The sequence below is a fragment of the Carassius gibelio genome, chromosome A12 (genome assembly GCF_023724105.1).
Source record: "Carassius gibelio isolate Cgi1373 ecotype wild population from Czech Republic chromosome A12, carGib1.2-hapl.c, whole genome shotgun sequence".
Classification (NCBI taxonomy): Eukaryota; Metazoa; Chordata; class Actinopteri; order Cypriniformes; family Cyprinidae; genus Carassius; species Carassius gibelio.
Window position 1 is genome coordinate 10061529 of NC_068382.1, and position 17590 is coordinate 10079118.

General features: G+C 34.2%; 1 protein-coding gene across 2 annotated transcripts in view; it reads right to left on the reverse strand.

The window, feature by feature from the left end:
• The window catches only part of LOC128025739 (ras-related protein Rab-26-like), a 48788-nt gene that overhangs the window by 12134 nt on the left and 19064 nt on the right, over positions 1-17590 (reverse strand). For both annotated transcript variants that reach the window (XM_052612277.1, XM_052612278.1), the window contains exons 2-4: positions 12932-12973; positions 11202-11268; positions 5041-5093 (exon numbers count right to left, since the gene is read on the reverse strand). In XM_052612277.1, coding sequence (XP_052468237.1) covers positions 5041-5093; positions 11202-11268; positions 12932-12973 — 162 coding nt within the window. The remainder of the gene's footprint in view (positions 1-5040; positions 5094-11201; positions 11269-12931; positions 12974-17590) is intronic.

The window sequence follows — 17590 nt, forward strand, 5'->3', positions numbered from 1 at the left end:
TAAAAGCATTTAACGTTTCCTTTGAAAATGCTAGAAAAGTCAGAACATTTGAGACTAGCACATCAAACCGTTATCACATTAATAATTAGCTTTGCAAGCACTGCTGTTTGCTTCAACAAATGCAATTCTAATTGAACACAAATCTAGACTGTAACAGCTCATCTGACCCAAGTATGTGCAGATTTTACACATGCACAAATATTTAAATCTAAACTAATAACTGCACACTGATGAATGGCCAGCGTTCAAAGTTAAGTTTGTGCAATTACATGAAACCCGTGAGGCAGAAGTGAACATCTTCTGGCCGTGAAGGAGGGTGCAGCTGGTCAGTTAGGTGCTTGAGCCGCAGAAAAGCACTGATGCATTGCTGTGGGTGTCTCTGCAGACAGTAAAATCACTCTTCGAGGTCTCTTTAGGAGAACATAAAGTCACCGGTCACTGACGGTTCAAGACAGCAGAAAATGTGTGTCCTCAGATACAGCCTCAACATACACAAGAGCCCACAACATGAGCGGCTAATGTCATTCTGTGCCCTAACCATATAGTTTCTATTGACTAGCTACTATGCAAATATAATATATAATAAATAATATATATAAAATGGTTCCACAGAACAATCATGCTTTAATTAAAGACATTGTCAGTGATTGTGCTTTCAGGATATCAGGACACAACTCTGTATAATGACATATCCCCATTTTTCAAAACACTTATAAATCATACAGAATGAGTTTTTTTGAGAAAGTAAAAATGCACAAAGTTTCCTGTGAGGGTTAGGGTTAGGTGTAGGGTTGGTGAAGGGACATAGAATATACAGTTTCTACAGAATAAAAACCATTACACCTATGGGATGAACACACAAAAACAAACGTGTGTGTGTGTGTGTGTGTTGGTGGGTGTGTGTGTGTGTGTGTGTATACATAACAGCGCAGTGAATTCAGCCTGAGGTGCCTCTGAGTTTGTACGTTACGCAGTGGACACTGATCTCGTGCTTCTTCAGTTTATGTCACTTGGGCAATATTTCACAGCCGCTGACACTCTGTGACACAAACAAGAGAGACATTCACAACACAAGATCCAGAGCCCAGAGCGAGGGAGCCAGATGAGGAAGAGTTGGAGGGAGTGATGATACCAATCCAGTGTTATGTGTCTGCAGCATGCAATCTTACAGAGCACCTGCTTCAAGGCTTCACCAGGAGCATACAACACTTCAGATAGATGACATTCAGAATAAAGTGAGTGTTTCAGCAAATAGCAGACACATGCTCACAATCTTACATACAGATCTAGGCTGTTTATGTATGTGAGCCACTGAATCATTCATTCAACAGATTTGTTCAAAATGATCATTCATTTAGGAATTTAGGAATGTCATTACGAGTGAGGTCTGGAATCATTCGCTCGATTGATTCGTTCAATAACACAGATTCATTCTGGAAAGAACTAAATAACTGCCTTCATGAGTCACTGAATCAATCATTTAACAGATTTGTCAATGGTTCATTCACTCAATCGATTCATTCAACAACACAGATTAATTCTAGAAAGAACTGAATATCTTTGTGATTGAGTCACTGAATCATTCATTCAACAGATCTGACACTGATTCACTCAATCGATTTGTTCAGTAACACAGATTCATTCTAGAAAGAGCGTAATGGATATTTTTAAGAGTGAGACACTGAAGTAATTCAACGAATTTGCTCAAAACACGAGTTAATTTTACTTTTACTTTTAATTTTTGTCGTTCTACTTCAACATTTCTTGTTTACCTCAATGTGCTACTTTCCATTTCCAAGTATTTGTGAAATGTAGCAATTTATGAGTGAAATTACTTTTTAAAGTAAATCCTACACCATTCTTTGCTTCCACTGAAGGCTTGTGTGGCAGTATTTAGGAAACTTCATTACCAAACAGTTAAACTCATCATAACAGTGTTTGATTTTAAATTGACATTAAAATGATAAAAATAATTCTGAATGAATGTACAATAATGCTTTACGCAAGACTAGTTCAAGATAACCTAAAAGAACAACTCATATTTTCATAATTAATCTATGCATGCAAATCACCTCCCTTCTAAATCCTTAATTGATTAATCTTTTGATTTTGAACATCTCTTGGTGGATTAAAACATTTAATGCATGACCTACAAAACCACAACAGTGTTCATTATCTCAGCGAACAGCAAAACAATTATGTGTAAATTAGTGAAAGTGGATAAAACATCCAAACTTTACTGACACCCCAACGAGCCACAGAAGGAGATGTAGCCTGGCTGATTCATTAAAGAACTTCCTAAGATGCTGATGCAAGCACGTGAAATCCACTTCTCCTGCCTTAATACAATCTGATCTTATTTAGCACTGAATGTGTCAATTATCTGTAAGAGTAATGAAATGATGAAGCCAGCAATAGCGCAGCACTTACACACAGCGAGACAGAAGCTGATGATTATTCAGAGCACCACATATCTTCACCATAAAGAGAAACTTAATGTGACTTATGAATTATGGCTGCAGGATGAAAAAATATATAATACACTAGTGACATTATGAAGGTTAACAGGGTCTGCAAGATACACACAGACACATTGTATATAATACATGACAAATTAAATCAAATTAAATATGTTTTATTAGGAATTAATTTTTTTATTCATCAAGAATGCATTAAACTGGTCAAAAGTGAATACATTTCTAATGTTACATATAAGAGTTCTATTTTTAATAAATGTGTACTTTGGAACTTTCTGTGCATCTGTGAATCCTGAGAAATAAATGTATCACAGTTTCCACAAAAATATTGTGCAGCACAACTGTGTTCAACACTGATAATAATCAGAAATGTTTCTTGAGCAGTAAATCATCATATTATTCTGATTTCTGAAGATCATGTGACACTGAAGACTGGAGGAATGATGCTGAAAATACAGCGGAGCATCACAGAAATACATTACACTTTAACACAGATTCACACAGAAAACAGATGATTTGAAATTGTATTAATATTTCACAATTTTTACTGTATATTTTTGATCAAATAAATGCAGCCTTGATGAACAGGAGAGACTTCTAAAATATACAAATCTTAGCAACCTGTAAATTTTGAACATTTAATCAGGTTCATGCATATATTTTTATTATTAATAATAAATATTTTCAATAGAATATATATATATATATATATATATATATATATATATATATATATATATATATATATATATATATATATATATATATATGTGTGTGTGTGTGTGTGTGTGTATATATATATATATATATATATATATATATATATATATATATATATATATATATACACATCATTTTTTATATATATTTTTACTGGTATTTGACCTCAAAACCAGACAAAAAAACTGCTGTTTTTTTTTTTGGTTTTGTTTGTTTTGGTTTTTTTTTGCTGTGTGCCGTGAAGGCTTTGGCTTTCTGTGTCTCAAGCCTTTGTTCCTGGTCCCTCTCAGTTATTAGCATGAATTTAGACTAATTACCCCGAGCAGCAAAGTCGAGGCTTGAATGCTTCTGTGCAAATGAACAGGTGCTAAGTTACACACACACACACACACACACACACACACACACACACACACACACACACACACACTCACTCATAAAGTCCCTTATGGTTTTGAGTCCAGACAAAAGCTTCTTGAGATGCAAATGTATGTAGGAGTGAGCTGCAACCTTTGGTCTGAGGAACATCACATGTGATATTTGTGTGTGTGTGCGTGTGCGTTTGTGTGTGTGTGTTTGTGTGTGTGTGTGTGTGTGGGAGTGTAAGTGGGTTGTGTGTTTACATGTTCACAGATCTTTAAAAGCCCAGGGTGAGATCTGTCCCCCTGCTCCACGGCTAATGTTTATAAATGGTGCAATACTTCATGATGTATTAATAACTGAGTCTGCAGCTGTAAACCTGCAGGACAGATGGCCTCATCTCATCTCCAAACCCTCTGTCCCCTCACTCTCCCTCTCCTCAAATCAGTGTGTTTTGATCAACATGTAGTAAACACACAGACGCACAACAGACCTGTAGTTGGAAGTGTGATTAAAGTCTGATGTTTTCTGTCATATCTGTCTGAGTTTAAGCAGTCTAAATTATTGAAAATGTTTTGCCTAAAAATAACGTTCAAATTGAAATATGCAACATAGATAAATTGCTCATAATAAGATCAAAATGCATGGTCAACAATAAGGCCAGGAACGTGCATTAAAAGTAAACTGGGTGCCATGTTGACTTTAAAGCCTATAATAACTCTTTATCATGAAGACAAGAGTTAAACTGGACTGTTGAAATACAGTATGTTCAAGAAACGATGCAAAAACCAAACACTGTGACTAGTCAGATCTGATTCACAAACAAATGACTCTTATGATAAATATATAAGTGAATCAAATACATCCAACGTGACCAGTGAAGCCTGATTCACTGAACAAATGATTCTTATGAACCAATATTAACTTTTTATGCCATTAAAAAGGAGAGTTACTGATTTGAAACATGGCCCTATATAATAAACAGCATTAATTAAGAAAGAATGATTTACATTTGTAAGAAAATTTTGAACTATAACAGAAAAATGCACGAACGAATCCGAATCAAATGTGAATTAGAATCAAATGAAATCGATCAAATCTGTACTGATTCTCTTATTTCAAAATGATGTTTGAAAGTAATGTACGGAAGCTGCTGCAATGATTATATTTCACTCCAGCAACATATAGTTGTGCTTTTCTTATGCATCATTAGAGAAAATATGCCAATGATTACAGGATATTTATGAATAGTCTTAAAGTTAAAATGGAAATGGAAAATGGATAATAAAAACTCTATTATGCCTGATTTTGGGTGAAGACACACTGACTTATATTCCTCAGGAAGACAATAAAATGCCTACATGCAGAAAATAATGCTTTTTAAGATAAACGAATGCATGACTGCCTTATTACAGAGAAACTCTTAAAATAAGATTACGATATCAAATGGGGTATTAAACCCTTAAATGCACATGAGTCTTACCTGTATGTTGTCAAAAGACGCTTTATTTGTCACATCGTACAGCAGCAAAAGAGCTGAAAAAGAGACAAGACATTAATCACATATACAAAATATATATCATCTCAGACGACATTATCTTAGTTGTTTCTAAACACAAAAAGTCCTTTTGCACTCTGTAAAATCTTTTATTTCTACAAGAGAAAGGAGTATAAAGTTAATGGATGAATGGACACACACACACACACACACACACACACACACACACACGCACACACACACACACCGTAATTGAGAAAGGAGAAGAGAAGGTCTGAATGGAGATAGTTTTATCAGCTCTTAACAGCTAGAGTTTGCATTCAATCCAAAACCTTCAAAAAAAAACAAAAAAGAACTTGAGATAAAATACACTTAACATAATATATATATATATATATATAGAGAGAGAGAGAGTTGCCAAAGAAGCATTTCTCATTTTAATTTAGTTTGATGATATAATAAAATAACTAAAACTGAAACTGAAATAAAAGTAATGAAAACTATCCAGACATAAAAAGACAAAAGTGCACATTGAAGATGATTAAAACATTAACTAAGATTAAAATGAAAACAGAAGATATAAAAATACACACCAATTCAAATTTTTAATAAAAAGTTTCTCAATGATGATAAAATAACCCTGTTGAATAAAAGCATCAAATGCATAAATGTTGACATAATAATGTTGATCAACTTAAAATGCCAATGTTAAATGTAGTAACTTAACATAATGTTCTTGATAACTTCTAGTTTACACTATGCTTTGCATACGACTGCATGCGGAGAAAACAATGTTATACAATATTTATTCATTATCATCCTTTTTTTTTTTTGGTTGCTATATTTGATCATATGAGCAATAACTGCTCTAATGCCAATGATCTTACTTGTTTACTACATGTGCATGCTAAATAGGTTGCATTTATTGCTGTGCTATGCTGGTTATTAATTAAATTGATCCATTGATTCCAGGGCCACAACTCAATTATGTGGAAATTAGATTAAACAGATTCATTTTATCGAGCAATCAACTAAGAAATTATTTTAAGCTTCAGATTATTAAGTTGTTCTAACTCAATGACATAATTTCTGTACAATTTACTGTAGTAAAATTAAGGTACTATTTGATGCATTGATTTAACCATGTTGTGAATTATGCATTGAAGTTTGAGGTGTTTTAGGTTTAAAATAAATGCTGTGAACATAACAGAAAACTACTGGATGTTTTCTGGTCGTACCGGTCATTATACATATTTGGCAGAGATACATCTTTTTGAAAAAAAAAAAGCATGAACATTTGTACACACATAATTGAGTAATCCATTCATAATTTGACAAATGTATGGCTTGATTTGAAATGACCCAAAATCTTTGTTTTATTCACACATCACATGCTTCATATTTAACCTCAAACTCTTCCCTGAAGTCATCTTGACAAAAAACTAGAAGCTTGAATGTGTTGTCACCTGTAGGCGGAAATATCAGCCCATTCATGTCTTCATATAAGATGTGCTGTCTGTTATTTCCCATATGTAAGTATAGCATATGCAAAAGATGAAACAAAAGACATAAAAATGCATATTGGCCTGAATAAACAACCTAACTGGAGGAACAAAGTCTCTTCACAAAGTGCCTTTTCAGAGCCCAGTTAGACTGACACTTCAATAATGACTGCAATTAACAATTATCATGTTAAAAACATTACTGAAGCCCATTATTATCTTGCTCTCAAAACCCTGCCCTAAAATACTATCATTTATTATTGACCCAGAAAGTAGATGAGGGAGAAATGGAGGTAGAAAGAGAGAGAGAGAGAGAGAGAGAGAGAGAGAGAGAGAGACTCAACTAAAACTACTCTGCTCTGAAAGACATTTCATCATTCATATTACCTTTGTGTTTGGCTGTAAGGTGGATGATAATCAAATTAGGCAAATAAGGCAGAGCATTGACTCGTTACAGACAACTCACATATTCAATGAATAAAGCTGACCGCAACCTTATCGTGGTGGAGGGGTTTGAGTACCCGGATGATCCTAAGAGCTATGTTGTTATGCCCTCGGTAGGGTCTCCCAAGGCAAACAGGTCCTAAGAGACGGGTCAGACTAAGAGCGAATTAGAAGCCCTTTTGAAGGCAGGGGCCGAAACAACCAATCTCTGGACATGGAAACTGGCCTTAGGGACTTGTCCCTTAGGGAAGGTCACCTCTGTACACCTTTGTGCTTACGGGCCGAATGGCAGTGGAGTACCCAGCCTTCTTGGAGTCTCTGGGAGGGGTGCTGGAAAGTGCTCCAACCGGGGACTCTGTCGTTCTACTGGGGGACGCTCACCTGGGCAGCGACAGTGACACCTGGAGGGGCATGATTGGGAGGAATAGACCTCCTGATCTCAACCCAAGTGGTGTTCTGTTATTTTGACTATGCAAGTCACAGTTTGTCCATAACGAACACCATGTTCAAGCATAAGGGTGTCCATCAGTGCACGTGGCTTGGTGGTATCACATTTCCTCCTACGCATTTCCGGAATGATCTTCTGCACTCTGGACCGCCCGCCATTTTTAAATTCCAAAATTCAGTGAAGAGCCAACATGGAAATGGACCAAGTGATCGAGCGATTAATTGAAGAAGTGAGGAAATACAGCCATCTGCATGACTCCTCTTTGGGAGATTACAAAGACTGCCAGATGGCACTGAATTCGTGGAGGGAGATTTCCTCCATCTCCGTAAAAAACTAGCCACAAGGAGCTGGGATCCAGGAGGAAAAAAAATCCCAGCGTTTTATTTATTCCTACCTTGGCTGGCACCTCATGTCAAACATCGGCTTACGGAGTCAAACTTTGACGATAAGGTAAATAATGCATGTCCTTTTATGTAACTTTACCTCTATTGTGTTTCGGTTAGCTAACTTAACTAGCAATGCTACCACATGGGGTATTGATTTTTTGCAAAACCAACGTTCAACCTTTTAATCCTGCGCATATGGAAATGCACTGTATCTGCAGTTTGCACTTTTGCTTTTTTTATTTTTTGTATATAGTATGCACTTTAGCTTTATTTACTGTCTGTTCACACCAATTCATGCCGGTAATACAGTAGTTTGCATCATTTGTGAAGTTTCTCTTTTGCATCTATTTTTGATAATATAAAAAATGATATTACCGGCCCCACATAAGCAGAAGATGATGGATGGATTCACTCGATACAGACAACTCACACATTCAATGAATAAAGCTCAAACATCATTGATTTCATCTGAATGACTGTCAAAATTCATCTAAAGAGCACCTGTGTCCTTTTCCCTTCACACTTTGTTTGTTTTATCTGATGTTTGATCTGAGGAAATAACATACAATTAAATAGAACCTTGAAAATAAACTAACATTTTTTTTTATAGATGTTTTCATTATATAAATATACATCATATAGATGTAAAAAAAATGTATCATTAAACCAAAATTGCTACTTTCAAAGATTACAATAATATATGCTCAAACAAGCTTCATAACACAAAAATAGCATTTTCAGAAGAATATGAAAATACTAAACAAGTTTTTGACACTAAAAGCACATGAAAGAGTGCCTGTATGAGATATGAATCATCTGGTCTCCAGTTCAGATCCGAGCATGTGATTTCATGTGCTCTAGAGCAGTGTTTCGTGGTGCAGTGCCATGTCTCTCGGTGAGCTGATGGCACACAGGCATGGCACAGATGGCAGAGGCAGTCTGTGGGCGTCAGGAGTACAGTAGATCTGCTCAGCCCGAATAAAGCTCACACACGCAGGACAGTATGAGCTCCACCAGACTAATGTCTAAGGTGAATCTCTGGGTTGTGATTAAAGGATATGCATGCACACTTTTGTGCAGGAGGGGACATTCGGCTGCAAAAAGCATGAATTATCGCATCAGTATGCATACGTTTAAACGCCGGTCACTCGAGCGCCGCGTGTGTTCTGCTGGAAAGCACTGAAGGTGCAGTGAAAGGTTGTTGAGTGCGTGTACGTGCATCAGAATCTTATTTAAAAGGGTCATACTAGCTGCTCTTAATGGTCCAATCAATCATGTTTGAGTATAAGAGCGTGGGCGGGTCTCACATGCTCTCAGAAAGAATTTTTGATTTAGTTCTGCTTTAAAAACGGAAAAATTAACAATGCACTAAACCCAAGATCTACTGTGGAAACTCAAAACAGCGACTCTGCTTACAAGAACATGCATTTTGTTATAATGACCTGTCATTTGGTTTAGCTTTACATGGTCAGTACTTCAAACTAATTGCGTTTCACTGCAGCTCTAAGAGGCTCTTTCTGTTCCAGGTAGAGGCTGAAATGAAGCACAAAAGCCAGCTAACATAATGAAATCCAGTGGTGCATCTCTCCGAAGATCAGATATGCTCCAGAGTCCAGAGGTATTCATAGCAAACTAAAATAATGTCTTATTGTAGTATCATTGAGATCCTTGAAACATGTTGTTTTTTTAATTAGTTAATGTTTTAAGTGTGTGTGTGTGTGTGTGTGTGTGTGTGTGTGTGTGTGTGTGTGTGTGTGTGTGTGTGTGTAAACATGTCTATATAGTTTTTTCTTTAGTTCATCTCAAACTAAATGACAATTATACATTTTGCCTTGGCAACAAGCTTCATAAAGACAATTTTCATGACTTAAAAAATTAATGTTAACTGAAATGAAATAAAATATAAACATATAAACTTATTTTATTTCAGCTATTTATCATTTTATTTCAACATTTCACATTTTCATTTAGTTTAAACTTGATATACTAAAATAATTATTTATATATAGTATTAAATACAGTAGTATGTTATATACAGAAATTATAACTTTGTTTTGAACTAATCAGTTTAAATAAGGAACTAATTATTAATTATTACCGTTTTTAATAATTAAATATTTCAGTATTTAAAATATTATATTAAAAACATCATTTTATATATTTTATTTCAGATAACATTTATTTTGTTTTATGGTTTTATTTCTAGTTTTAGTTTTATTTTACTATAATAACCATGTGCCAAACATGTCATCTTAGTTTGGTGTGTTTCTAGTGTTTTAAATTATGAGAATAAAGTTGTAAGAAAGTAACATCCTAAAACACAACATGTTCTGAAACAACGACTCAGTGACAGTTTCTCTCACATTCTTCATGTCATGAACATTATCTAAAGCCGAAACAACAAGACACTGCAAAAACAAAGCTTTAACAGTAATTTTCTCTGCTGTAGAAAACCACTATAATGAAAAAATGTACTATCCATCTACATGTGAGTTAATGAACCCAGAATATAAATGCAATATTCTTAATATTTCTCCAAAATAGTTTTCTATGAGTGAGAAAAACTTTAAAATAAAGCATCGTTTTTTTTTTGTTTCCGTTGGACTACGCTGTTAATGTTTTGGCAGGAGATCATGTTTATGACATGGGAAATGTGAGATATTTGGTAGTCATGTGTGAGTGAATCTCAACTGGTGGGTTACGAGGTCTGTTCTGACGAGAAAAACAATGCTGAATGCAATTGATGAAAAGCTGCTAACCATATAATCATGTGCAATTAGGATGGCAAAATAAATAGGTATTAGAAAGCGCTTCCCATTTCTTTTGTTGTTAACACTGAATGGTACAATCAGTATTTCATCTGCAATCTTTCTAAAAGCAGCCAAATAAGACCCTGACCCTCACAAACAAATCTACATAAAAGAAATTATGACGCACACTACATCTAAAAGCATTCATGGGTAAATCATACTTCTGCTGCTATTTATGCATTTACAAAAAAAATAGAAATAAATAAACACATACATTTTTACTAACAACTTAATTTTTTATGGTGTAAATCACAATTTTGTTATTGTTTATACGTTATTTAAATTTATATTTTCTTATTCATATTTCATGGTTACATTACTGCATTTGTAGTGGCATTTTAATTTCACTTGTGCAACTGGGTCGCCATTTAACGTCCAAATCACATTTAAACAAATTTGATGCATTTAGGTCTAGAAGAGAGAGAGAAACTGAAGGATAAACAGAGCAAAACAGAGTGACAAATGGGGGTTCCCCTCTTTTTTTCTCTCTATTTATGTAACTTTTCTGATAAAGAGAATGCTTCTTGCAGTCCTCGTGCGACACAATGCAACTCACCGTGAGCGTCTCGGTAGTAGGCGTGCGTCACACTCCTGAATCGCTCCTGTCCCGCCGTGTCCCAGATCTACACAACAAGAGGAGACCTGCTTCATTCATGCATTCATCACATTCACACTATATTTCAGCTTTCACTCTTCAACACAACAGCGACTGAAGTGGAGCAGAGGAGCAAAAGCTTTAATGAGCTGATGAGGTACTGGTGTGAATGTGGATTTATGGTGAGGCTGAGACTTTTACAGCGTCCCCGTCCTGATAAGAGCACCTGTCGGCCTGGGTCATGTTTCACACTGATGAAACTGAGCGAGTACACATGAAAGCTGATGAGAAGAGCTGCCTGACATTAACAAAGACTGGGAGATACTGCACACACACACACACACACACAAATAAGCACTAAGAAGCATCATAAATGTCTACAAGTAATATGAAGGCATGCAATAGTTCTAGACACTTCTTGCATTTATAATTTCCTCCTTTATTTTAAATATGCATAAACAGTATATTATTTTTCACCCAAGATGTAGATGAGTTTGTTTCTTCATCAGGTTTGTAGAAATGTAGCACTGCATCAGTGTCTCATCAATGGATGCTCTGCAGTGAATGGGTGCCGTCAGAATGAGAGTCTGATAAAAACATCCCAATAATCCACACTTTTTCACTGGAGGAAGTGTTATTCTGGATTATAGACTCTATGTGTTTGAGTTAAAATCATCTTAATGCTGGATGTGTTTCAGGTTTTGTCTTCTCCAGATGTTCACTGATGGACTGGAGTGCTGTGGATTATTGGGATGTTTTTATCAGACTCTCATTCTGACGGCACCCATTCACTGCAGAGACACTGATGAAGAAACAAAGCAATTTTAGCTTCTTTTTGGCCGAACTATCCCTTAAATGTGCATTCCTGTAGATTTCAAAGTATGCACTCTTAAACATAAAGATTCTTTAGCTGGCATTGACGGTTCAGTAAAAAACATTTAACATCCAGTTTTGGGAAACCTATTTTTAACAGTACAGCACCAGCAACCCAGAGGTTATGGGTTTCATTAATAACTGAAGAAATGTATTTATTGAATGCAATGTAAGTCTCTTTGGATAAAAGTGTCTGCCAAATGCATAAATGTAAATATTTGTAGATTTTAAATAAATAAGAATATCTCAAGGGTAACGTGCAGCGGAGCAGGTTCTGAAGCTGTCCGAGTCGAGTCTGTGTGTCTCCTTACACTAGAGCGAGGCATGTGGCTAATAGAGCATTAAGCATTAATGACAGCCTCGTTAAACTCTCATTAGAGCTGATCCTCCAGATGCACATCCACTGTTTACACACTCAATATTAGCCAGAGGAAGCAAAGCAGCATGGGAACATCCAAATGCATCACCTTAGTATTTAAAACAGCACAGATAATTGGAGTTGCTTCGCAGTTAGGTAATTAAATCACATAATTACTCAAGGGTTTATTGAGATAATATGAATAGCAACAGATGGCATCAAACCTAAAAGCTTATATTGAAAATGTGTGCATTAGTAACTGATTTCATTCGTGATATGCACGTGTTTGTATGAGATGCACCCATTCACTGCAGAGCATCCTTTGATGAGACACTGATGCAATGCTACACTTCTACAGACACAAACTCACGGAGGGCTTGGAGGTAAGTACACTTTCAGCACATTCTCATTCTTGGGTAAACTATTCCTTTACAATATAATTAAAAAGTTGCATGCTCACCTGTAGTTTAACTCTCACACCGTCAATGCTCAGCACCTTATTCTGCAATAAAAGAGAAAAGAAAGATCAGTCTCTGCAGACGTCTCATTACCGTTTAACGTTGGGTCACTGAGCACAAGTGGTTCGGCTTTTCTGGAAAGCACTGCAGATCCATCACACTTCTATTAAATCTCCAGAGATGCTACTGCCACGTTCTGTTCAGCTTCAGTACAAACGTCCAAAAATAGCTCTTTACTTCCATGAGCAGTTTATAGGAGAAATGAATACTTTTATTCATCAGGGACTCATTGTAGTGATCAAAAGTGACAGTAAAGACATTTCTAATGTTACAAAAGATTTGTATTTCAATAAATGCTGTTCTTTTGAACTTTCTATTCATCTGTGAATCCAGATTTCACAAAAAATATCATGCAGCACAACTGTGTTCATCACTGATAATAATCAGAAATGTTTCTTCATGATTTCTGAAGATCATGTGACACTGAAGACTGGAGGAATGATGCTGAAAATACAGCGGAGCATCACAGAAATACATTACACTTTAACACAGATTCACACAGAACACAGCTGTTTTACATTAGAATAATATTTCAGATTTTTATTAATTTTTTAGATCAAAATAAATGCATCCTTGGTGAACAGAAGAGACTTCTTTCAAAAACATATTAATAATATGATACATCCAATTACAGTTACTGTTCATTTAAAAATTTTATTACATATGCAAGCATGTTTAGCTACTTTAAAACCTAAATTTACTTCTCAAAAGCAACCACAAAAAAGAAAAATAAATAAGTTATTTAAGTTCAGAGACATTTAAATCACACATTTGCTTTTTAGATGTGTTGTTTTTAAATAAAAATGCATTAACAGTAAATGTTTCCCCCCTTAAAATTGAGTATTTTACTTCGTTCACAGTTTACTCTCCAGTTACTGACAGATTTTCCCAGTGCACACTCCAAAAGACTCAACTAACTGATTATAACATTTGATGGCGTTTACTTTAAGGATCAGTTCATTCATTAGTCGTTGCATCTTTGATGAACATTAATACAATCTCTTGAATTTGACTCTTCCTATCATCTTTCTGGCATCGTTGATTATTGGAGGTGGTGAAGCGTGTGCTCCAGGTGTACTGGATCGTTAGTGAAGATGTGCTCTAGACACTCGTTAGTTCTGGTCTCCAACAGAGAGGACAGTGAACACCTTCTGAGACTGAGAGCCAGTTACATCCGCTTATAGAAGACTCTCGATTCATAACGTCATCAGATCTGCAGAGAAACGGCCAAAGTCTTCAGGACAAACACTTGACAGAACAGAGAAGTGAGATTCAACTGGATGACAGCAGAAGAGAAAATCAGCAACAGAATGAGGAGCTGATGCTTTTACACACATCTGTGCATGTTAACATCGGTTAGAACTGACTAATGAACCTGATTGTGTGGTTCAGGAGGCTTGAAAACCAGCAGCACTGAAAGCCTCTTTATTTAATGATAGTTTTTCCTCTTCCTGTCATCACACAGGATGATTGATTGGTGAAATAAGAGCCGTTATAATAAAACATCATCATAAGTGCAGACTGATGATGAAGATGATGATGATGCACTACACTGATGGATTGATTAAAGTGAACTTATTGCACGCTTTTGTAGTCTATTATACTATTATTATGCTGCAGTGTATTAGCACATATTGTATTTTAGATTTATGTATGTATGTATTTGTTTGTTTATATCCAGAACCCAATACAATAACATCAGCCTAATATTTTGTCTTAATAAAGAACATATATATTTAATATTTATTTGAATATATTATATTATATTATACTGAATATATACTATTTTATCTAATTTAATTTTTACTGAATATAACTTTTTGCCTTATTATAGTAATTAATACTGATTTCCTTGATATACTAAAACCACTAAAACTGAAGCAGAAATAATAGAATAGAATAGAAAATATAAAAATAAAATCTAATTCTAAATATTAAAAAACTGATAGTATCCCAATGAAACTTAAATAACACTGTTTTGCCTACTGTTTTGTCTAAATAAATAAATGTCACATGATTATATATATATATATATATATATATATATATATATATATATATATATATAACATACATTTAATAAATACAAATTTCACAAACCTACTATTTTAGTAAAGGAGTGAGTTTCGTCATTATCAGCTCAGGATCAAGATAAATCTCAAACTAACCCTGGTATAAATGATGAATATCTGAATAATATTCAATAGTCCATCATCCACAGCATCATAATGTTCATCTTTGGAAAGTTGATTAAATCCATTAAATGCACGAAGAAGGTCTTGATAATAGCTAAATGCACCACATATAATGATAATGGGTCTGTTAAGGGTAAAGGATGCATTTAAAAAAGCAAAAGTAATGCGAAATGACCTTAAACTGCAGAAAAATATCTAAAACTTAATAACTTCATTTGAGCTGCAACCTTCCTTTTTAAGTTCGATAAAATTGGATGCACAAGTAATTTCAACTCCTATTTTAAAGTTATAAAACTAAGAAAAAATATTTTGAAGCAATTGAAAAACAAATGTTGCCATGGCTTTTATCATTTTTGAAACAGAATAAAATCAAATCGGTTGTACATTATAAAAAAAATGTCAGTTGCAAACAAAAAGATTACATGGAGTACAATTTACAAGAAAATGCTATTTCAGTTTTTTTTTTCAGTGTCACTTGCCATTTCTTTGTAGTTTTTTTCTGAAATTTACTACTAATTTCTGAGTCAACATTTCTGCGCTAATTTCTTTATAGTCGCATGACATTTTTTTTAAGGAAGCATATAACTTAAAAACAAAGTTGCAAAACTATTTTGAGGTAAAGTAATGGAAAAACACGTTGCCATGACTTTTCTTCTCGTTTTTTTTTTTTTTTTTCAGCAGCGCAAGAGGTCCAGAATCACACTGATTTTATGGGAAAGCTTCTTGCATACAGTGAACACAGCTGAAGTGTTCCTGCAAAGATCAGTCTGTGAGGGTGACATTACAGCTGCAGGAGGCAGAGATCAGCTCAACACTGTCCTTTAATTACCAGCACACACCTGGGCATCCCAGCGGCACAGATACACACAGATACACACATTTATCATTTATTCAGCTCCAGTCTGTCATAGATTTCAGACAAACTAGACCTCATACGAAAACACTTCACTGTAGCTTATAGAGTAATATCTGGTGTGGGAATTCTTTCCTCATCGTGTTGCTATTGCAAATTGGACCACATTTCGATACCTAAGGGGTTAATTTGCTAATCATGCCACGAGACAATTTATAGGACTTATACTCCGCTTATACTCCAAACTCACTTTAAACCACCATTGAATGATTGCAATAACTCCCGATTGCGATCTAATGTGTGTTTTGGCCATATAATGTTATTTTGTAATGGCTACACCTGCTTAGCATTTCTCATAAACATTCTGTATTTTTTGAAAATGGACAGGATTTCATGAAAATGAAAATGAAACTATTATGGTTTAGTTTTTTATTTATATTTTGAAATAGATTTCATTTTAATTTAGGTAAACCTTTATATATATATATATATATATATATATATATATATATATATATATATATATATATATATATTTTTTTTTTTTTTTTTTTTTTTTTATTGTTATTAAGTTATTTATTTATTTTATATTTATAGGATTTATTTTATTTGTTTTCATTTTAATATTGGTTAAAGTTTTTGCAATTTAGCTTTTATTTTGTTTTTATTTTTTATGCCTATATTGTAATTTTTATAAATTCTCTTTATTAGCTTTAATTATTTTAGTACAAGTTACTAAATGAAAATGAGAAATGACGCCTTGATAATTAGCTGAAATAAAATAATTTCAAGTTTAATATATATATAATGAAAATAAAATGTTATCTCAGCAATTACTGTAGCTTAATGTTTAAATATAAATAAAGTTTAATGTTTTATTTATATTTATTCTATTTCAGTTAACGTTTATTGTATTTCAATCAGCAAAAGGATTTTTATTTGTATTTTTTTTTACTGATAACCCTGTCATGCATCTCTCAGTCTCTCTGTAGAGGTGAACGAGTTCAAAGCTTCTCTTTGAAAAAAGAAATTATAATGAGACTCACAAACTCTGAAGCTCAAGCTGTAATTTCACTTTTTTCTCTCATGCAAGAGTCACAGGATTTTTTGAGCGTTTTTAGTCTTTCTTCTTCCAGATTCTCCTCTGTCTCATTAGTACTACGGACATGTAAAGCTGCTGATGCCCCCGTCATCTGTTAATCTGTTTTGGAAGACTATTAGGGCTGGGTAATATATATATATATATATATATATATATATATATATATATATATATATATATATATATATATATATATATATATATATATATATATATATATATATATAATATTCACATTGATTTGCTGGGGATATAAAGTTAAGCAAAATAATGAATATTGCAATGTACAATATGTATATAATGAACTTTTCAACATAGCATGTCATTACAGTAGATTTGTTGACTCAAGAGCATGTGATAGCATTTTAATGGAATTCATTTTAATATTGTCTCTGATTTAAACTTCACCTGCCAAAAAAGTTTGAGTTCGAGTTGGGGAGTTGGCTGCTTC